Source organism: Fopius arisanus, unplaced genomic scaffold (assembly GCF_000806365.1).
Source record: "Fopius arisanus strain USDA-PBARC FA_bdor unplaced genomic scaffold, ASM80636v1 scaffold00094, whole genome shotgun sequence".
In the NCBI taxonomy this organism is placed as follows: Eukaryota; Metazoa; Arthropoda; class Insecta; order Hymenoptera; family Braconidae; genus Fopius; species Fopius arisanus.
In genome coordinates this window covers 366,232-389,115 of record NW_011887833.1, presented here as the reverse complement: position 1 = coordinate 389,115, position 22,884 = coordinate 366,232, and the positions used below count along the sequence as shown (strand labels likewise).

At 37.8% G+C, this 22,884-nt stretch overlaps 2 protein-coding genes and 1 long non-coding RNA gene across 7 annotated transcripts; all 3 read right to left on the bottom strand.

The window, feature by feature from the left end:
- Window positions 1-17: 17 nt before the first annotated feature.
- Window positions 18-2,517, bottom strand: Faa (fumarylacetoacetase). Its single transcript, XM_011311923.1, has 8 exons — window positions 2,412-2,517; window positions 1,873-2,102; window positions 1,531-1,671; window positions 1,188-1,441; window positions 748-954; window positions 516-661; window positions 344-461; window positions 18-146 (listed from the first exon to the last, which is right to left on the bottom strand). The coding sequence occupies exons 1-8, from the start codon at window positions 2,493-2,495 to the stop codon at window positions 70-72; spliced, it is 1,257 nt and encodes a 418-aa protein (XP_011310225.1). The 5' UTR covers window positions 2,496-2,517; the 3' UTR covers window positions 18-69.
- Window positions 2,518-4,528: 2,011 nt separating this feature from the next.
- Window positions 4,529-21,549, bottom strand: Gad1 (glutamate decarboxylase). Of its 2 annotated transcripts, XM_011311919.1 has the most exons (11): window positions 21,416-21,549; window positions 20,081-20,166; window positions 19,845-19,935; window positions 17,672-17,908; window positions 11,477-11,793; window positions 11,147-11,398; window positions 10,491-10,558; window positions 6,682-6,760; window positions 5,654-5,803; window positions 5,403-5,597; window positions 4,529-5,343 (listed from the first exon to the last, which is right to left on the bottom strand). In XM_011311919.1, exons 2-11 carry the CDS (start codon window positions 20,135-20,137, stop codon window positions 5,170-5,172), a joined length of 1,620 nt encoding a protein of 539 aa, XP_011310221.1. In that variant the 5' UTR covers window positions 20,138-20,166; window positions 21,416-21,549; the 3' UTR covers window positions 4,529-5,169. The 2 variants fall into 2 exon arrangements, with proteins under 2 accessions (XP_011310221.1, XP_011310222.1); XM_011311920.1 differs by lacking the exon at window positions 20,081-20,166.
- LOC105270769 (uncharacterized) lies at window positions 11,964-13,218 on the bottom strand. 4 transcript variants are annotated; one of them, XR_892590.1, is made up of 5 exons: window positions 13,071-13,218; window positions 12,935-12,995; window positions 12,352-12,863; window positions 12,219-12,279; window positions 11,964-12,138 (listed from the first exon to the last, which is right to left on the bottom strand). It is a non-coding gene; the product is annotated as an uncharacterized lncRNA (long non-coding RNA). The 4 variants fall into 4 exon arrangements; XR_892591.1 differs by having other exon boundaries at window positions 12,352-12,856; XR_892592.1 differs by having other exon boundaries at window positions 12,935-12,948.
- Window positions 21,550-22,884: the final 1,335 nt, after the last annotated feature.

Below are 22,884 nucleotides of genomic sequence, written 5' to 3'. Positions count from 1 at the left end.
CGACATTACTTAATCGATAGAATAAACAATTATGATTTTATTAATAGAAACATATTGTGACATCAGTGGCTATTCGGATTTCGCGGGGAGGAGCTTTCCTGTTGCCTGGCCAAAACCAATTTTGTAGCCATCTCCAATACAATATCCTAAACATTAGACAAATCATTTTTGGATTAATCCTTTGATTTTTCAATACGGCAGCTTCTACAGTACGATTTGTGTTGAATATTCACAAATGTGTATAGGGTGTCCCAAAACTCAACATCCAAACTTCAACCCAAAGTTGAGGGTGGAATTATGAATTTGAAATGAAATCACTATGAAAAATGAGTAAACAATTCACCTTTGATGATAACTTCATCGTTATCTTGCAAAAATTTTCTGGTGCTGCCGTCCTGCATCGAAATCGGCTTGGAGCCTTTCCAGGAAAGTTCCAGCATTGATCCATACGAGTCTGCGGACTGAAGAATGAATAATTTATTTTGACTCCATGGATTTTAGGGAAATCAACGCACCTGTCCGCTGATTGTTCCTGATGCCATCAGATCTCCAGGATTAATATTACATCCAGTGACGGTGTGATGAGCCAACTGCTGCTGGGGTGTCCAGTACATGAACTTGTAGTTGCTGCGACACACAGTCGTCACAACTCCGTTTGTAGCTGAATTAACAATTCAGAAATTAGCTACAAAAAATATGATTATTATGTAGCACGAATAAAAAATTTATAATTCAAACGGAAATTACGCTTTATGTCAACTTCGAGCTTGATATCAAAGTTGCAGGACTCGGGATGCTGGAGATAGGGGAAGGGCGCTGGATCCTGCGGCATGTTGGGAACTTTGAAGGGCTCCAGTGCCTCCATAGTTACTACCCATGGAGATATTGTCGTTCCCATATTTTTTGCACCGAATGGACCCAACGGCACGTACTCCCATTTTTGAATGTCTCGAGCTGCAATTTATTGATAAATACTCCCCATATGAATAATTAATAATTCAGTAGTTATGCCATCAAATATCATCTTGAATTTTCTTCATGGAGCAATTATCCAGGAGCTAACGATTTTCAAAAAAAAAATATGAAAAAATGTATGCAGAAATTCGGATAAATAATGATTATAACAAATGAGAGGATGATCAATATCGTTATGCCTCGAGTTATTCTGAAGGAAAATGACTTCGTACCGCTCCAATCGTTCATCAAAACCATTCCAAAAATATGATCATAAGCCTTGGATGCTGTAATTGTGTCGCCGAGGTTGGTGGGTGGGCCACCCACGAAGAATGCAACCTCCAGTTCAAAATCCATGAGCCTTGAAGGACCGTAAACCGGTGCCTCACCCTCTACCGGAAGTGTCTGCCCGCGTGGCCGACGAATCGGAGTGCCGGAAATAACGACTGAGCTGGCTCTACCGTGATAACCAACTGGCAAATATTTCCTGTGCAAATTAATCGAATGTAATCGTTTCGTTTAATTTCGTTAGGCAGTAATAATTGTATAATTCACATTTTCCTGAGAATTTCTCACCAATTCGGTAGAAGAGCATTCTCCTTTCCTCTGAACATGATTCCAACGTTGGTGGCGTGATATATTGAAGAATAGAAATCCGTGTAATCACCGATTTTGGCAGGCATGTGCATTATCGCTGATTTCTGCTCGACAAACGCCCTAATAAACCATCAAGGATTAATTATTTAAGACAGTCGAAATATTTGGAAACTGGCATTACAAAATTGTTCCATGTGTGGCACCACGATGAAATACGTAAAAATGAATTTGAGGAGAATAAATCATTTTTATAAATGTTCAAAGATGCGAGGTGAGAGCGCCGCCATCTTGTCGGCTGAAAAATAATTCTGATTTACTCACTTCGATCGCAGTGGCTCCTCCTGTAAAGTCCTACAATTCACACCCAGCAAATTTTGAATGGTACCTCTGGCCTCAATCCAGGAAGGCCTTCCCAGGGCCATAAAATCATTAAGACTCTCCTGACGGAGGACATCTTGTTTATTCCCGAGTAATGGACCAGTGAACAAATGAGAAATCACAAATAAATCCAAAATTTGTTCTCCAATCGCTACTCCAATATGTTTTGCCTCCTGCAATTCAAAGTTTATTGATATATTATTTTATTTAACATTTCATTTTTCCATCAGCAGCTGGGGAAAGTTGATAAAGCCATTCGCATTTTTATCGACTGGAAATTGATAACCGCCGGTCGAGAGAGAAAATTGAAATCACAGGCTTTCTGTCACACCGACAAGATGGCGCCTGGCGATGTTCTAAATCCATCAAATAATAGGCCACGTAAACATCATCCGATAATTCTTTAACAAAGCCGATACCCTCCAAGGAATTATGTCCCCTGGCATGAGAAAATTACTTATATAAAAATAATTACTACTTACATTGCCAGCAATTGAAAAAACCCCATAGGGTAAATTTTCGATGGGAAACTCCGAGTCATCTGAGTAATTGATAAATGACTTCATTCCTGCGACTGCACTCTCTAACTTCTCGTTAAAAACTGAATCTCTCCACAGGCTGTCCTGATAAACTCAGGGGCTCGTCGAGGTCGACCGGCCTCTAGATAATTTATTCACCTGTTTACAAGTTTCAAATATACCAGAATAACAGGTTTTCAATGAGGACCTTTTCCTCACCTGGAATATTCTAATTCAGGAAAATAATTATTAAAAATAAATTTTTAGGCATAAATTTGCATTCAGGAATGTATCAAGTCTCGGATCTGCAGTTTCAAGGTGAATGCAATTTGCGAAAAAATAAATGGAAGAAGAATAAAATCTGAAAAGTGGATTTTTTAATTTTTTGAGTTAACATTCGTTTATTAGACACTCTGATATACACTGGGCAATACTTTTGGCAATGAGATGGAGCGGGTGTCAATAAATATATGTTACGACACAACACAAGCATCAACGCCGTACCTCAATTGCTTACACATTCGCACATTTTCAATGCGAAAATGACATTTCACGCAAATCCATCGTGGATACAGGTTTAAACATTGAACATGGGCTTAAGGTGCTTTCTACCTAATTAATACAATCAACCGATAATTATTCCTTATCGAATGGAAGACGTGAGATTTTGTTGTTCATCTTAATCCCATCAAGCTTACACTCTAATTCTCAATGTATTCTAATTGATTTAATATTTAAAGTCACTGGGTGGAATGACGAAATTATTGACTCTGACCTCCACTCGTGTCAATTTCTTTCTTCATGATTTTTTACTCCCTAAGTACAGAAAATTCAAATAAAAAGGAACTAGTGCGGGAATGAAAAGTGCAGTGTGCAAAAGACGAAGAGAATATTATGTACAAGTGCTAGAAAAAAAAAATCAATGAGAATGAAATTGATACGAGCATCAATGCTGGAAAGCAAAACATCTAAATAATCAATATCGAACAATGAACATAAAATTGAATCAACATCATGATTTAAAATATCAAAATCATACTGAATACTTAATGATTATCATCATGATTAAACGAAAATCACATTTTACCTTTTCATTTTCCTTTTTACAGGAATCAATTGTCAATAATTTTATTTAAAATGGATATGAATGAATTTCATCAGGCAGAAGTGATCAACATTGATAAAATCAGTGAATTGAGATCATTAACAACAATAGGACAGCTCTGTTATCAATTATTTCACTCCTTTCTTTCAGGTATCGCAATCATAGGTGGATGTTCTCTAAAAATACACTCCGGTCCATTACAATCTAATGCACCATAAATATCATATAATTTCCTTCTTGAATTACTTTAATTGCTTTTCATTTCCCTTTTCATTGCGTATATTCTCGCTGGACTGACGTTTGTGTGGAACGTCTTGATAATTAATACAAACGAATTAAAATTATTTCATAAAATTCAATTGCTAATAATCAATCATCTGTAAGATGCTGAATTGACGCGTAATTATTGTTATTGCCCTTCTACAAATGATCCTAATTTACCTAAAACGGAACGATCGTTGAAACGTTTCGTAGATTCTCGAAACAAAAAGAGAAGTAACTTCATAAATGTACATAAATACATATATATTTGATTTGTTTTATTATAGGTATAATATAGAATATTCTCTTATGTGTTACATCTATACTTTTTCTGTTGTCATTATATTTTATATGATTTTTATTTAATTATTTACTGAATACTGGCGAGTGTGTTGAGAACTATAAAGTTGTACGATCGTTTCTCACTGTTTATTATCGTCATGATTCTTGCAAGAAATGTGTCATCTCAGAATGATAAATTATTCATTGAAATAAAATTGTGGAATAAATATTTAATTCCGTAGAAATGAATAATCATGAGTAGTGGATTAAGCACGTACTTTCATGGGTTTCTGTTTTTATTTCAAAAACTTCAACACTAAATATTCTCACCCTCAATCATTCACATGATGTGCTCTGCTCCTTAATAAATTAATAACAAAAATGTCAATTGACTCTCAACAAAATTTTCCTAATTGGCACAAAAAAATTAACAAATTATTCAGCTATTGGCGAGAATTCGATGAAAATATCTTGACGATTGTTCTGACGAAATAAAAAATAATTCATCTGAACGGACTTTCTCAAACAATCGATTGTATTCGTTGTAACTCGCACAACGTCTGGATGTTAAACTCTCAAAGTGCCAATGAATTCTCAATCTATTCGCAAAATATTTCATTCACGAACGAGCCAGCTCGCTTCGCGCAATTACATTCTGGTTCAAAGATAATTTCCCCTCTTCATTACTCATTAAAATTAATTTATCAATCAATACCTTGATCGGTAATTATGGACTGGTTTAATCCTGAACCAGAACCACCTGCGTCCCTGATCAATACCCAAACTCTTGTATCATTCTCTCTCAAATATCATCTCTCATTGCTGTGTACTCTATTAAATTATCTTAAGACTATGTACTTTTCCTGATTTCTCAACAGTTGCATCAACAGTTAATATAATTTATTACTTCTATCACTAACATGTGCTGCTTCAGATGAATTACGTTTGCCGGGATTATTTTATAATCGATGTGAGCAAATAATGCATCTGAATACTTCACGGGAATATGTCTTACTTCAATATTCATGGTTGTTGTCCTTGGATAAGCTTTGTACAGAATTGATCAGGGGAGATTTACAGATCATGACCGAGCCGATCCATTTCATTCAGGAGAAAATCGACATCGGCCTCTGTCACAGCGGCACTTGATATGATGTTCCTGAAGAAATTTGGCCGACGATCGTCCGGCTGATAGCCAACCATCAGAGTTCCCGTCTCCATCATTCTGCCTTTCAAAATCGGACAGATCTGGCAGGAGAATTTTTATATTTAATCCGTCATTTTAATTATCGTCATTATCGTTTTACCTCGCCGAGAATTTTTTCCCTTTGAGAATTATGCGGCATGTTCCTCACTCGCGTCGGCAGATACCAGAAGCAGACATTAACCATCTCAGGTTCCAGGATGAGATAAAATTTATCCGGCATCTGCTTGATGCGCTTCACCATGTATTCAGTCAGCTCCATGAGTCGATCCATGTGCTTCTCGAATCCTTCTGAGCCCTGAAATTTCATCATTTCCTTTTATCTGATTATCCATTACTCCATGATTGAGGTACCTTAGCACGCCACTGCAGCCACAGCTTGAAGATATCATTATGGCGACCGCATTGGATTACTTTGTCACCTGTGTCGTACTTTACGTCGTACAGCTTATCAGTCATGAAGAGGTACTCAGCTGACATCTGATTGCAGCTGATCAGAAGACCCTAAACATCAAGGAAATATTCACACCATTTTTTTTCTGGTCATCCGATTTTTTTTCATTGATTTTTCCTCGTGAGAATGAAATAAAAAAAAATTCTTGCGCACCTCGCGAAAATTCTAGCTGCAGTTCCGGTCGATACCGATGAATTCCTACACATGCGCGAATCTCGCGAATCAGATTCAGAAACCCGGTTCCACATGGTACACCCGAAAATGGCGACCAACCGATATTGACTCTCGGTTATTTCCAACGAAATAGAAATCATTTTTTCATTCAAAAAAATCTCAGGGAGATTTCTCATCCTTTGAGGCAACAAAGTCTTTTCCCACCCTTTGACAGGTCTGGGGTGCTGACGAAAATCTCAACAGTCATGTCAAGGGCAGAAATATATGACAAACAATAACGTCGAACTCCCTCTCATCTCACCCCTCGGGAGAGCAAGAAAAAAAAAAAAAATTCTCGTGCAACAGCCGGCGAGCGGAATTTTAATATCTCGTTGGGGGTGAATTTTTCCAGGGCAGGGTTGATGATCAGGGGTGGGAGTTTAGCAATAACTAAACTCGCGCACAGGCGGAAGGAGAGGGACAGAATAACCCTCCGTCAGCCCTATCTCGAGGGTAACATATGTTATCTCTTAGTTTAATTAAATTCCACCAGTGTCCAGGAGCATTTGTACCCTCCCCCGTGTTCCCGAGAATTTGCTCATTTCGGGGTACATGGCAAACCCTCAAATCGACCATTTCAGGGATTTCGCATCGATCGTTATTATAACGAGGGCCTTTTCATTCCGAATTAATGCATTGCTACCATTTATATCATAAAATATAATAAATTATATAATGATTATAATTATACAATGATTTCAATGACTTCACTCACATCCTCCTTGAAGTGGATTGTTGAGCACTGGAGAAGAGCTCCCATCAGCTTGTGTGGATTCCAGGTGACGGAATCAGCTCTGGAATTAGAAAAAAAATTTAATTCTCAATCCGCCCTTTAAATCACTTCAACCCCTTGATTTTTTTTTCCATAATCATCAATTTTCTTTTTTCCAGTGCAGTCAAGGATAATGAGACAATGAGAATTATTATTAGGAGAGGTGAAGCTGGTGGTGTGTCAATCTGAGGTGATTTAGCATGGCGAGGTGTCTCAGGTGGTTGTTCAAGTCAGCTCCATGGAATTGCAGTGGTAAAAAAGAAAATGGGCCCCAAGTGCTCGGTAATACTAGCTCCATTAATTTTAAACCGAGGGGGGACTATTAATACGTAGCTGTGGCGATGGATTCAGCCCTTCGAAAACACCCTCGCGGTTAGATGTTCAACCCTTTTAATCCAAGGGTAATGTTACGAGTGAGAATTTGTGTTCTTTTGTAGTTTGGGAATAAATCATGGAAATAATTTGGTGTTTTGATTTTTATCCGGTTATTTATGAAATTTTATTGATATGTGGGAAGTGACAGGAATGATTGCCCTGTGGATGATGCTCAAGGGCTCTTCGGGAGGTGAAGAGTTACAACATCCCCCAGATTTCGGGCCATGGAGCACAAGAGTTTACATGTCTCACGCAGATCCCACTCCATTAGTTACATTTTCGATAGCCAACCCATTGTTCATCCGAGTGCGATGGCCCTGTCGTAAATGTCTCTTTCAGTACTACCAAAACTCCATCAATTTGCCTCATAAAATTACCCCAGACTTTTCCATCGAGAGAAAATAAATCTAATTTTTCAGATTTCCTCCCGTCCCCTAGAAATTTTCATTTAATTCTTGATTATCCTTACTCTTGGAAAATTACAATTATTACGAAATATTTTTATATTATGTTTGATATTAAAAAAAATAAATTATATATTCATCTTTCAATTGAATTCAATCTTTTTTTGGAGTGATAGAGCGGTCCGTTACTCAGAACTCATGAGTTTTTCCGAGAATTAAAAAAAAATTCATTTTCATTCATTTTCAAAAAAATTCGTCGTCATCGAGATTTGAAAAAAAAATTATTTTCATCTCTCAATTGAATTGATTTTTTTTTTGGAGCGATAGAGAGGTCCCCTACTTAGAACTCATGAGTTTTCCCGAGAATTAAAAAAAAAATCATTTTTATCGATTTTCAAAAAAATTCATTTTCATCGAATTTCGAAAAAAAAAATATTCTCATCGATTTCGGTAAAAAAATTTATTTTCAGCTCTCAATTGAATTAAATCTTCCTTTGGACCGATAGAGAGGTCCCCTACTCAAAACTCGTGAGTTTTCCCGAGAATTTCCAAAAAAATTCATTTTCATCGATTTTCAAAAAAAATTCATCTTCATCGATTTTCAAAAAAAAAAATTATTTCCATTTCTCAATTGAATTCAATATTTTTTAGGACTGATAGAGCGGCCCGCTACTCAGAACTCATGAGTTTTCCCGAGACTTAAAAAAAAAATTAATTTTCATCGATTTAAAAAAAAATTCAATTCCATCGAAATTCGAAAAAAAAAAATGTTTTCCAGATTTTCGAAAAAAAATTTATTTTCATCTCTCAATTGAATTCAATCTTTCTTTGTACTGATAGAGAGGTCCGCTATCGTGTTTGTCGTCAATTAGAGTTTATATTAATTCGTGGAATTTTTTCGTTTTTCAGACGTGCATTTTTTTGGTTTTTACAATTTCTGCATCATCAAGGCTCTTTCAATTACTCTTTTTTTTCGCGACAACGAACGCGACATAGTGGGTGGTGATTAATGGGATTCCCATCTGGGGGTTGTGCGTGCAGTCGTCCTCGACCCCATTACAACCCACTCCAATTTAGCTATAGGTGTCAACCCCAAAAGCCGCCCCGCGAGAATATATATTACCCCCACATCGAAATGCTAATTACCCCTAGGGTTTCCCCAAGCCGATACCGCGCAAATACCGAACGATAAACCGCGCAAAAAATTGAATTCGATGAATATCCTCAAAATGCCGTGATAATTCCATCGAAAAATTCTACCCCCGATCAGCCCATCGAGAGTTCCTGAAGATGAGGCGAACAATGTGAGTCCAACTCTCGCAAACAATTCTAAAGCTAAAGTACATGCCAAAGGATGAAAAGGGACCAGAGAAAAGATAAAGAAGAATAAATGCGAATGAAGGAATAGAATAGACCTTGAACTTTACCCAGGAGTTTTCTTTTCTCCAGCCTTTACTCGGCTCTTACCAGTAATCATTCTGGACTTTATCACAACGCGTTGGAGAGGGTACATGGTAGACAAAGAGAGTGAAAAAAAATGGCGAAAAAAAAAGGGAAAGAGGAAGGAGAAAGAGTCCGGAATATAGCAGACGCTGACGTCCTTTGTAGCAGTGAGTTTAATCCGGCATTGTCGGGCACCCATGGAATTGAGGGGGAGTTTCAGGCTTTATTTCAGCATCGCCGACGTTGCCGACGTCAATAAGAGAAGAGTCCTGTTCCTCCGTAAATGCGCTTCAGGGAACAGATCCAGCTGTTGCGCTTTACCCGTCGGATAACTACACTAGACCGTTCTCTCACTTTCACATGTATACTTGACTCTCTCTTTTATTTCAACCGGGGGATTTTTTTAATCAAGACTTCACTCCAGGCGAAAAGTGGTTTTTAACAATTACCGGTGGCGTGATAAAAAAATTTTCATTCCATTTTTTTTTGTTTATGCGAGAAAAGCAGCGCAATTGCAGCCTCGGGATTATTTTTTTTCAACGTCAATTTTTCGGGTGGCTCTTCAGGTAGAATTTGAACTTCAAATATTTTTAATTGAAGAGAAATTAGTTTCACACGTCAGGAAATTTTTCCTACGTCTTCGCTAGGGATTGCAAAAAAAAAAACGCATGAAGTGAAAGAAAGAATGAAAGAAGGGAGGAACAGATGCGCGTGGATGCAAATCGTGGATTAATCTCGCCAGCCCCATCGCAAGCAGACGATGCTCATCCCCATCCCTATATTCTGACCCCAACGTGTGGTCCAATGCTAGTGCCCGAGGGTCGTAGGCTAGTGTCGGTATGGATGCGAAAGTTGGCATGTGCCAGAGACAGGAGTCACTCCTTTCAGTCCCATAAACATCACGGATTACTCCAGCACTTCATCATCCCTCAATCACCCTTCACTCCCATTTTCCCCAGAAAATCACTCCATGAAAATTCCCTCCAAACAATAACAGATCATTCTCATTTTTCAAAATAACACAACTCAAAATATTACCGCAAAAAATCGGTTACTAAAATTTCTCACTGGTTAATAATCAATTAAAATAAATAATTGTATGTTATAAATTTTTTAAAAAGAAAAACACAGGGGGTTGGATTTTTTAGAGGGTAGAAGAAACTTTTTACGTTGGAAATCCATTTCCCAGGGGAAAAATTTCCATTGACATGTAAAATCATCTGCACCGAGTGTACATATAACCAATACGTATTGATTTTGTTATTACGCTGAGCTTATGAGGGACCAGAGTGTTTTCTCGAAAGAACTCCATCAAACTAAGCCCCAATAAACTATAAAAGTCCGGGATTAAGGCGCCCCGAATGGCACACACTGTTTTCCCATAGGCGGTTTACTTGAAAAACCTTCGATGTGTCATTTATAGTGCCCCAGCTTGTGTATAAATTGTTCAATGGTTTGGCAATAAATTCAGTGGATTGTTCCCCAGAAGGTGCAGATTTGTATTCCCCTTGGAAATTATGATGCACTCACCGTTCGATGCCCGTCAGTCTCGGATGTCTGTATTTTTTTGAGAGCAGCAGTCCACCACCCCACGCCGCCTAATGACACCACAAAATAATCACATCAATCATAATATCGCATCACGCTGATATATTAATTTGAAACCGGGAATTGTCACGAAGATCAATCGATGGATTTTAACCTGCGTGCAATTTTCAAGGACGAGTTCTTGTTTGGGTGAATGATTTCGCGAATAATTGCTGGTGAAATTAAAAGGATAGAACAGATAACGGTTGAAAGCTTTTTCGACAAATTGAACGTGCGAATGGACAGTGCAATTCAATTAGATAATTACTTCAACAATATCCACTGAAGAAAACTGCGATCTGAATTCGAATTGGCAAGAGCGGAATGTCCAATTTTCGTAAATAGCGAAATGCACTTTAATCCGGGATTCTACAATTTCCCAACAATTTGCCGCACCCCAAAATCCCGGAATTCCAGTCGAACCTTCTCACATTTATTATTTAGGATAATACTCTTAGGCACTTGGCATTTGCACCTGAAAATCCGTTCACCAGCTTTCCACGTCGAATTTGAATAATTTAAACGGACAATTCCCTCGATTCAACGATTTATTTTAAACGAATGGGATTAACTAATAGTCAGAATATTTATTTACTCACATCGATGTGCAACCAGAGGCTGTACTTTTCGCATATATCAGCAATTTGGGAGATTGGATCGAATGCACCAATGACAGTTGTCCCAGCGGTTGCATTGACGAAGAAAGGAATGTGCCCCATTGCTTTGCGCTCGAGAACGAGTTGCTCCAGCTTCGATGGAATCATTCTGCCATTTTCATCACTGGGAACCATCACGCAGTTGTCAGTACCAAGACCGCAGACGGATGCACACGATTTTACCGAGTAATGACACTGAAATAAAAAAAAACCGTAATCGAGTTTATGATTCATATTACCCTGAGGAATCCTGATTAATTCCCACTTGATTACCTGATCAGATGTGAACATCACGAGCTGTCCACCGACAGCAGAGAGTCCCTTCTCCTTGTAATGAGGAAACATTTTGTGTCTAGCAGCGAGAAAAGCGTAGAGATTGCTGATTGATCCACCAGGTGCTAGGATGGAGTCTCCAGTATTCCAGCCAATCAATTCCCTCATCTTCTCAAGCACCACGTGCTCCATGAGAATGAAAACTGGTGCAATCTCGTAAGTGAACATATTCGTGTTTGCGGTGGCGGTCAGCCACTCTCCAGCCATTGATACCAAATCCAGACCACAGGACAATTGATTGAAGAAACGAGGATGTCCTTTAACAGAAATTTTTGGAAAAACTGAACTGTCAGAGCTGTCGATCTAGCAGAAGGAGTCCATCGCTATTCATCAGCGCAAGCATCGAATACTCAGGATGATTATAGATCGCATATCATTATCAATGCATCTCGCGAATTTATTATTTAAAAAATAATCGTGGTGTCAATATGTTTTAATATTTATATTTCCGTTATTGAACAATTATAAATGAATAATTATAAAGGATTACTGTGGAGATAACATCTTCGAAAAGAATTTTTTTTTTACATTTTTAAATAATAAAGTTGATTGATCGTTAATCCATTGAAATTCAGTCCTCGTTTCCTCGTCAGTCCTCCATTCTGAAAATTCATTATTAGAATATTATAAAAAATTGATCCTTCGGAGTGGATTAATTCGGATGATTAGAATTTTTACATACAGGCGCAGATTTGTCTACCCGGAATGCAAGACCAGTTGCAGCAGTCGTTATCGTGTCCGCACTGAAATAATTAATGGATTTTTAATTCTCATTTCGGATGTCGTAGTTTTTGGAATTTATTATTATAACTAACCCTCTGTCTTCGGTCCCTACAACGTTGGCCACTCACAGCCACCAACACCATCGCGATCACCGCAAAAAATGAAATGAACTTCATTATTCCAAATATATTTTTTGAACCTTTTTCTGGTGTGCACTCGATTGATTCAATTACGACTGGTGAAGGAACTCCACGCGCACTTTTATATGAGAACTCATTCAAGATTTTTAAGATTTTTTTTTCAATGAAATCGATTATTCCACATTTAACTGTTTTCATTTCTTGGCTGAGAAAATATCGGGATTATTAATTAATTCTAAAATTGTTTATGATCAGAGAGAGAACAAGAAAAGATTTTGACGTCATTCTTCTGACATCTGGGCGTGAATAATCTTGGAATAATAATATATAATAACAAATGATAAATGCAATGGGTGTTTGGAGGGTGTGATATTTTTTATTTTGATTTTTTAAATAAATTCTCGTGTCTTTTTTTGGTTGCAAAGTTCCCCGGAGGATGATCCGTACACCGTAGGTCCTATATTCTAGAAAATTGTTGATTAATTAGTGAGATTGATTGAACAATTATTTTTTATAATGAAAAACTTTCACGTACATGCACAAATCTTGCTGCGTCCACGACAAGCGAAATTGCAGCAGTCATTGTCGGTTTGACACTGAAAGTGAGATTAAATATTTGCAACTGGAGATTATGATGATTTTATATTTTTAATTGAGCAATCGTTACTGACCGGCTCTCGACGTCCCCTGCATCGCTGTCCACTGGCAGCCATTATTACCACCGCAATTACAATCAATACAGAAATTAACTTCATTATTCAAATGAGATTTTTATCACAAGAAATTTAATGAATGCAAATGCAATTGACGATTAGACCTCACACACGATTTTATACGGAAATCGCGGTAGAATTTTGTGCAGATTTCTAAAAATAATAAAATCGGTTTCTCCATTCTGATTGTTTGCACAAATGGTCTGAGAAGATAAGAGAATCCTTATCACCGTTTACGATCAGACGAGAGAAAACAATAAAACCTGGAATTATTGACGTCAACCGGTCGGTCTGGTCAATATAAATTATCTTATAATAATATATTTTGAATGAAAATAAAAAGAAGCTGAAGTGATTTTTATTTTAAAAAATCGTCACACTGGAGTTTGTGATGAGCTTTCAGAGAATCCAAGACTGTCCGAAAAAAATTCAAAAGTTCATGTACATAAATAATATCGGTAAAATTATCAATGGATGATCCTGAAATGGATGTGTGAGAATTAAAGAGTATATAAGGGGAGGAAGACAGAAAGGTTGATGGTACATGGATGAAAACGAAAAGAGCTTTAAGCTTGCTCCCAGAGTATGTTGTCATCCGCTCGGATGAACATCGCGCTGGGATCAAGCCTAATGCTTCTGTTTGATGGGTACAACCCCTATCCGAATAAGGGAATGGTAGTTTTCATGCTACACCAGCAACAATTTTCGTATGTGCTACGAGTCGTACAATTGTTTTTCGTTATCTGTCTTCTCTCCGATCGCTTCAAACAGATTTTTTTCAGGAAATTCAAGTTATTTCGGTTTAGGAATTCGGAGAGGAAAAATCGATAACCCATAGGCATCATTCCTCTCAATGATGAAGACGTGATGAGTCGCGTTTATTATTATATATCTGGAAATAAGAAATTTTAACAATAATTCAATGATTTTGAGGTAGTTGAAGGTAATTATTTGGATAAAGCGTTTTAATCTCCAGGAACTACCGGTCTGATTGACGTATCATCCCTGGGTCTGCTTGTCAAAGAGGATCAGGATTCTCTTTCCATTCCCCTTGTCATATATTGACATGTGTGTGGGATTCCCCGAGTGCAGGAGACGTCTGCGCAGCGAACCGCATGATTTTTGATCATTCGATTTGAAATTAAAGATGTCATTCGATTTTTTATGCAGATTATTTTTTTATTCATAAAAATACATATTCACAAATACATACATAAACATAAATGAAGTTCGTCCGAGTCCAGGCTTTCACCGATTGGTCCACACGCCTGCCCGCGTGTTCATGTGCGCGGCGGGAAATTCAAAATCGTCACAGTACCGATTTTGTAAATTCACATTTACCCAATTTTCTAAACAATAAATTCCATGTGGGGATAGGGGAGATCGTTAAACCCCAAAGTACAATAAAATCCTCAATGCATCGGTGCAGCATGTACGGTTTGTCGTGGCGTTATATCCGCAATTATCATGATCGGTGACTCGAGTCACGCGTCCGGTCCAGGGGTTACTTCAAGATGTGCCTCCCCTTCACCCTCTTTTTCACTTCTTTCACTGATCTGTGGTAGGGAACACCCGGTGGATGGACTTTGCCAGGGGTTCGAGGGTCGATGATCCGGAGAGCCCGCATTTTGCGCGTCACACGCGTCGCTGAACGACTAGATTGTTTGCAGAGGCTCTCAAATGCACGAAATACGTGTAACAAATCGTAGTTTCAGTTTTAATGCTGCGTATCAATATCGAGGAGAATCAAGAGATGTTAAAATACACGAGGGGGAGGGAATCCGATCGATTTTCCAAATTACTGCGTGAACTCTCATGGAAAAATTGATAAAAAAATTTTTATTCAATCTGCAATAAAATAATAATAATTATTATGCTTTGGCAGGGAAAATGATTGATTAACCAATGGGATATCGTGAAAATTTGATGTTGGTTTAGGGAAAGAGAAAAATTTCGGGGAATGCACAGTGCGAGATGTTGGAATGCTCCATTCGACTAATTTGGAGTATTTTGCGGAGGGGAGCATAAGGGCTGTTTGAATGAAGGGTCTGAGGGGTGGATATCGAGAAAAGTATGAGAGGCTTTTTGGTAACCTGTCGCAGCCAGAGCTCGGAGTTGGTGATAAATTAGAGGCTCGAGATTTGTATGAAGAGAAGTGTGTAACCCCGGCTTAACGCTAATACTCCATCATCCATCATGTTATATTGAGAGAAAAATATACAATTATCATTTCAACTCGCAGCGGAAAAATGTCTATAAAAATAATATTACATTGTTACGTATTTGTTTATCTCCATTGAATTATTTTCGAGCTGAAAATTCCATTTCACCACGTGATCAACTCAAGTTTTAAAGCGTGTCGAAAGGCTTTGGCAGCTGTAGGATTAAAAAAAAAATTGAGGAATTGAAAAAAAAAATGAGAGGAACTCACCCCGGGAATTCTCGAGGGTTCGCTTTAACCGTGACGTCGTCAAAATATCGACAAATTCCAGGGCGTAAGCACGTGAGGCTAGAATACCAATTTAAATTCCACCAGTGTGCCCTTCTCTGCAAAACTCCCGGATGAATGTGTGTTTCATCCAGTCATGCAGGCACCAAAATAGGGGGTAAAAACGTGAGATTGCACAACCCCTGGAAGCCACCCCCAGTGTATCCCCTATTTACTGTTACGCCAGACCTCGACCCTTCGGAGTTTGTCAGAGGAGGGGGCAAAATCGTGTAGAAATGGCTCTTAATTACACCGATCCCATTGAATTTACTGTCCCCCAGGATAAATTGCCTGCGCGAGTGTCGCAAAGTGTTTTCCCCCCTTTTTTTTTTTCAACATTCAACTTCGAATCGTGATTTCTACGATTGAACGGATTCGCGAACGAAAAAGCTGTGTCGCACCCAAAAATGTATTTGCATTTCAAATTTCTGTAATTAAATTACATGAAATAAAATTATAAATGAAAATGTGCCACTAATAATGGGGGTAGGAAAAAATAGTTGAGATTCTGAATCTTTCAGATCCCTCAAACGACCCCTAAAAAATTCTTATCAATACTCGATAAATATTTTTTCACCTCAACAGACTGCCAATCATCCCTATCATATCCCCCCCTTTCCCGTCCCCCTGATTTCATTGTCCTCACCGCAATCTCCGGTCATCTCGCGAGGGGTAAAAAAGGAAGAGAAAAAAAATCAGAATGAAATATATCCCCTCGAAAAATGGAGCCAGGGGCTGCATCAAAACAGTCTTGTACAAAGAAGTCCAGGAAGGGGGTTGACATTCCAGGAGGGTACCATAATCTAATAACGAGGTTTTGTGATTCCGAGGAAGAGACTCCCTTTTATATGAATGCGGTGCAAAAGTTATTTCGATTTCTCTGGTGCAAATTTATCCCTCTGATTCCTCTGTTTTTCGACTCCTGGGGGGCATTGACGGCATTGTGCATTAGCATCCCATTCACAACTGGTAATCGAATCTAGTTGAGATAGCACTGGCTGGTGGGGCAGGATTTGCGGTCGACTTCCGGTATATCGAGTCGCTCTTGCCACCGGATTCACATAAACAAGTACATGGGGCTTTGCTCTGTCCTTGATTATTCAGGAGCCAAAATCGAGTCATTGGCGAGACTGATGCACATTAAATATAAATAATATATGAAAATAAATAATAAATTAAATATGTAAATAATCCGGAGAATGCGAAAAAAATTTTGGTTCAACTGGATGTTCAGACTCTCGGTGTTTTACAGGTTCCAAGTTTGCAGGATTTTTTTTTATTTCATTGGGAGAACATCAGCGGAATTAATTGTCCCGTGACTACGACATGCGCCTACAAATGTTGCATTTTTTTCTGGTCATCAATATCTCGAGATTCAATAAAAAAAAAATTAAAAATTGTCATCCAATTCATGGAATTATTTCTATAATTATTTTTGAGATAATAATAATTATTTTCGTCTAATTCCCAATCCCATGAAAATCCAAAAAAATTGTCATTCATCAAAAAATTGTCATCACATATTTTTCTCCGTGAGTGAGACTATATTTGGATTACGTTTTTTATGTTGAGAGATAAAACAATCGATTGGAAGATGGCGGAGGAGATTATGGGAATGTTTTGGTTCATGTTCTGATGCGCTACTGGGATTTTTTTTTTTCTGGTCAAATTTTTTCCGTCACTCTCGGCAACATCCATTTATCACAGTCATATAATGCCCGTGTTATATTTTCCAAGGGTGAGGGGGTGTTGGGGTCACACGGAAGGGGGTTGGGGATATCTCCGGTCGCCTTATCTGCACTACCGTGCGGGCGTATGCTAAATTGAATATGAAATTATGCGGCTTATCGCGCATTCGGCTCATCGTCAGGGGGAAAGTCTGCATGCGCGTATTTTATAATCAAATTATTCGCAGTATGAGAAAAAGTCAATGCAATTATTCTGGGTTTGTTTACTCTTCAAGTGTTTATCTAGATATAATCACGGAATTATCATTCAAAAAAAAAATATTAAAACAAAAGCGAATTATTAATATCATTGATATGGAATATAATTTTTTTTTTTGACTCACCAGTTTTCACTTGATACTTCAAGGTTGTGGCGCAGTCCAGGAGGAGTTGCTGCAGGGGTAGTCCAGTGTCCGGTATCTCCAGGTCCAGGAGCTGCATCATTTCCGCTGGATGATGGAAATCGAGAATTTTAGCGTTCCGGTCGTTGGTGGATTTGATGAAGTCCAGGAGAATATCGACGACTTTCATCAGGAATTCTCTCGTTGCGGGATATCCCTCCACATTTTGTGGGAGAATATCTGAAAGCAGGTGGATAATCCAGGGGATGAGAATCGTTGGGAAAAATCATTAAAATGAATTTGGATTTTTTTTCTGATTTTTTAAAAATCATTTCAGTGAACCCGACATTACGCGGAGCGGATCCAACATTACGCGTCACAAATCCGACATTACGCGGAAACGCGTAATGTTGTGGTTTATTATAATTTTAATAATTCATCAGTTGAACAAAATCCTCTTGATGAACTGTAATAATTCCATCGTAGTGAGCCACTGGAATGATTTCACCTCATCAAACAATTGAAAGTATAGACCTAAATTGACACACTCTCACTTGTTTGGTGGGATGACACCATCCTTTCTCATTCTCATGTCTTCGTAATCCTGAGAGCCATCCAATCCAGCCACCAGTCACATCCGTCAAGATTGCAAGACGGTTCCAAAAAAATCGAGTAAAAAACCAAATAAATAAAAAAACAAAACATAATCAAGACAAAATGCTGGAGAAGGCTGAGAGAGATTCCGAGGTAAATCCTTCCAGGATTAAGCTGTCCCTTTTTCGCAGCCAAACTATAAAGTATCCGGTTGGTATAGGCACCCTTCTCTCATGAGAGCTAGTCTCTTTTCCATTACCGCGATCCTACGGATAAGCAACCACCGCATTCACGACGATGAAGAAGAGAAGAGGGAGAACTGAATTGTTGGCTCCAACCGTAATTCAATCCACGGGGGAATTCAGATACCCTGAGAATTATCCTTATCACCCATAAACTTATCAGGGGGCTGTTCTGATTTTTCTTTCTATCTGTACCATTATTTAAATAAAAATTCTCCCGGATTTTTTGTGTCATCAGTGAAAAAAAAATATATCTGATCGCAGCTTCAATTCCAGAATTTTTTCTGGGTATGAATGACATTAAATTTTTTTTTCATACCCCCAAAATGCATTCCCAACCCTCGGCACATGTAATTACAGTATTTTAGGGGGTTATTTATCGCGTGATTAGTGCTACGAATTTATTAGCAGGATTATGCCAGAAATTTATGACGACGTACCTCGGGAACTTTTCCTCCCGAAATTTCAATCTTCGGTAAAAAAAAAATAGGGATAAGAGGAAAGGTGTGGGAATTTTTGGATCTTGAAATATAATTCAACTCTTGAATTCTTGGTCACGTCACAAGTGTCAATAGTGTCAACAATTCCAGATTGATTGAGGAAAATTTGAATTGGTGGACCGACGGTGCCGTTATCGCGGTGTGACACTTGTCAGCAAGCAAATATCAGGATAGGGGAGTGTAAGTGTCCCAGGAAGAGTCGAGAAAACCCTTTTTCAGGTCCCCTGTGGCGTGTAATCTGTCCTGAACCACTCGAGGTGCTTTGATCGCAGCCAAACCCAAAATCCTCAATTATTATGCACCCCAATCTGGCACACCCGACGGCCACCGCTTTAAATCAGGACAATATTGTCGTTGAGTGGGAGTCAGTCGAGATTTCATCACTCAAATTTTATTCACCCACTTGAGCGGATGATAATTGAAGATTCAATTCCTACCCCTTCTTTCATCGCTAATTATTTACAATTATCCGCAAATTATTTTTATTACAACCTTTATTTTTTCACCGCACACTGCATTCGATTATCAAAATTCAAATTTAAATTCAAATTTCCATCATTTTACAAATTTTCCATCAATTTCATCACTCAAATTTCATTCACTCATTTGAGCGGATGATAATTGAAGATTCAATTCCTATCCCTTCTTTCAGCGCTAATTATTTACAATTATTCACTAATTATTTTTATTACAACTTTCATTTTTTCACCGCACACTGCATTCGATTATAAAAATTCAAATTCAAATTGAAATTTCCATCATTTTCCAAAGGGTAAATTTTCATTGAAACTTCATTACTCCATAATAGTTAATAAAAAAAAATAGGGAAAGTGCTCTCACCTGAATATTTTAGGCTGCTGTGCTCCCGACTGAGGGAGTAAGTATTTTCGGAACTCATGAGTCTAGTCGGCGAATGGGTCCGCGCAAAGTTCTGAAAAAATAAAAGCATCACTTTTAATTTATCCACAGCATAAATAAAAAATACAAACAGCACAAGTGCGTTATTATCATATGGAAAAAAATATATACAGAGAGGGATAAGTGATAATGAAATGACATGCGATGGCCTTCCTTACATATAAGTATTCCTTGATCGCGGTGATTTTAGTTCCGATCATTTGCACATTGTCCATGTCTCAGACGTTCTTCCCCTCGCCAGTCCCTACAACAATCAACAATAACAATGTCCTTCAGTTTTTTCGAGACTTGCGCAAAGTCATTGCATCGACGCTTCGATTTCTTTTTTTTTTTTTCATCAGCAAGGGGTGGTTACGGCCACCGAAACATGGACAGCGTTTTTATAGTCCTCTTGAGTCTATTCCTCAGGCTCACAGACTTGAAGAGATATTTCATTAATGAAACTCAGATAAAAAATTATTCCTCATTTTTATTCGAAAAAAAAAAAAAAATAGGTTCGATCTGGAGGAACAGCTGATTATTTTTTCTTTCCTAAAACCAATCGTCGAAGAACAACCCCTGGGATTAATTTATGGTTTTTAATAATTTTTTATCATTTATATATATATATATGATATATATACTGGACCTGTTAGGTGGATGGATATATATTTTTTTTTTTTCTGGTGGAAGGAATTATTTCTCGTTGTAGAATTTATTTGAACAGTGGAAATTGAATTCCCTATTTAATCGATTATTGCAGATCGAGAATTTATCGATTATTCGTGATTTAGTGGTGATGTGAAGTAATGGGGCTGACGATAAGAAATCGTTAGGCAGTGGAGGTGATAAAACTTTAACTACATGGAATTATTCATGCAATTATTTATGCTGAATTGGAAAATTTATTTAACTCAATGGAGATGAAATAATTAATTAAATTTATTGTTATTCCCAGGATTTTTACTCCTCATTACAGAATATGCTTGGAATATGTCTTATTAATTTCATTAATAATTTTTTTTTCACGTAATTGCACAGAGAATTTCAAATGAATTGAAAAATGATTATTTACTCGCGTCTTAAAAAAAAAATTCGGAATTTCAGTGAATTATCAGTGAAACCTGAAATTTCATTTTCTCATCAACCCCCGACATTTTTCAAAATAGTTTTTCCATTCGTAACTCCTAAATACGAATTCACTACCCAAAACTATTTATTCAATTCCAAAAAACAATCCAACCTATTTACTCTATTAAAATTACTACACCCAAATATACATGATAATATTCCATGATTCGAGATAAAAAAAAACTTGCCAAAAAGCAGTAAAAATAAAATAATCGTCGATAATCGTAACAATGGGCTGACTGAATTTATTGAGACCAATTAAAATAAAATTATTTATCTAATAATTTTTAATTTTATATAACACGAAAATATTGCACGATCGGAGGCGCAAGAAATGGTAAATAAAAATGATAAAAAAAAGGGTAAAATAATGATGATCTCACCTGATGCGATTGATGCGCTTTGAGCGTATAATGTAAAATGGAGTTGTAGACGAGGGAGAGCGACGGACGGGCGTCGGGGTGGTTATCACGGGACTGCGGACTCGAAACTCGACGAGTCTCTCGGATTGACTCGACCGGGGGCTTCTCCTCCTGGTCTGACCCAGTTTCCGTTTTACCCACTGGGCGGTGGTAGCCCCTCCAGGGGAAATGGGGCGTGGCCCGTCACTCTGGTTACCGTAGGGTGGGTACACCACGTGGTTAAATTCCGGGCGTGTCGTATCCTCCGCCAATAGCAATACACCCCTCATCAAAAATCCTGGAGTGCGTGGGGGAAAGAGTTTTTCTTTGATGCCGACGACGAAACACCGGAATGTGGTTATACCGGGGAATTTTGGTAAACCAAATGCCTAGAAATCTCACCATTATCACGCCAGACCCTTGACTTTCTCACTCTTGCATATTTCATTGAACTTTTTACTTGAATTCATTTGGGTAATGCTACTTGATGCCATTTGTACCGCCAATTTTTTGATTAATTCAAAGTATTTGTCGTCCATTGCTCCACGGGAATTATAATTAATTATAATTATTATTAATTATCTGGTTCTCTAAATTAATCAGAAAGATTTTTTATACGATTTTGATTAATTCAATTTTTTATATATATTTTTTTTATTTGTTTTATCGGTATATAATTGGTTATGGAGTTGAAAAATTTTTCGTGAGGCAGAAGATAATTTAGAAATTAATTGAACAGGCAATGGTTTATTATAATGAAGTAACCGAAATCGTTGTTCAATCGAAATCTTTTTTTCAGCAGTAATCCATCTCAATCTGGGGCACGCATTGACCCGGAAATTTATTGAAACTGTCTTTAATCTTCATTATTGTCTATTTCCATACGAGTTGACTGTTCTATTTCCCCTGATCATACGACATCGCCACTAAAAATAAAACCCGCTATCCTGAAATGACATTTCCAAAATATTGAACTCTTGAAGTATTGATTTCCCACAAAAAAAAATATTTCTGCAGAAGTCATGGCGATGCAGTTGCAAAAAATTTTATTAGCTGCATAAATTTATTTACAATGTCCATCAAAACGAGTGACAAACCAGGAGAAGCCGAGAATTCGATCAGTGAATTAAAACGTGGGAATCCTGAGGAGAAAATAAATTCGACACCGCAAGAAAAAAAAGTGAACCCCATGATGACTATTTTTTCGAGTTACGCAAAGTCCGAGCGGATGATAAATGAAAGGAATAAATAAACAAAAAAAATCAAGGAATCAGGGGATGAGTAACGGAACAAACTCCAGGATACACCGACGTGAAATCGTGTAACGAGCGTTCGTGGACAATCCGAGTACAGTTGTTGGAAATTCAATTGTAAGTACCCGTTGGAAAATGTCGTGACGCTTGCGCACGAATCCAGGTATTACTCAGGAAGAGGAGAATGTGGGAGAGCAG

Coding starts and splice junctions, on each gene's coding strand:
- Gad1 (XM_011311919.1), bottom strand. CDS start 20,137: ATGGACAATGTGCAAATGATCGGAACTAAAATCACCGCGATCAAGGAA. Junction 19,936..20,080: donor CGATCAAGGAATACTTATAT/GTAAGGAAGGCC, acceptor TTATTTTTTCAG/AACTTTGCGCGGACCCATTC. Junction 5,598..5,653: donor GGCTGCAGTGGCGTGCTAAG/GTACCTCAATCA, acceptor ATGAAATTTCAG/GGCTCAGAAGGATTCGAGAA.
- Faa (XM_011311923.1), bottom strand. CDS start 2,495: ATGAAGTCATTTATCAATTACTCAGATGACTCGGAGTTTCCCATCGAA. Junction 1,672..1,872: donor GAGGAGCCACTGCGATCGAA/GTGAGTAAATCA, acceptor ATGGTTTATTAG/GGCGTTTGTCGAGCAGAAAT. Junction 462..515: donor CAGGAACAATCAGCGGACAG/GTGCGTTGATTT, acceptor TTCATTCTTCAG/TCCGCAGACTCGTATGGATC.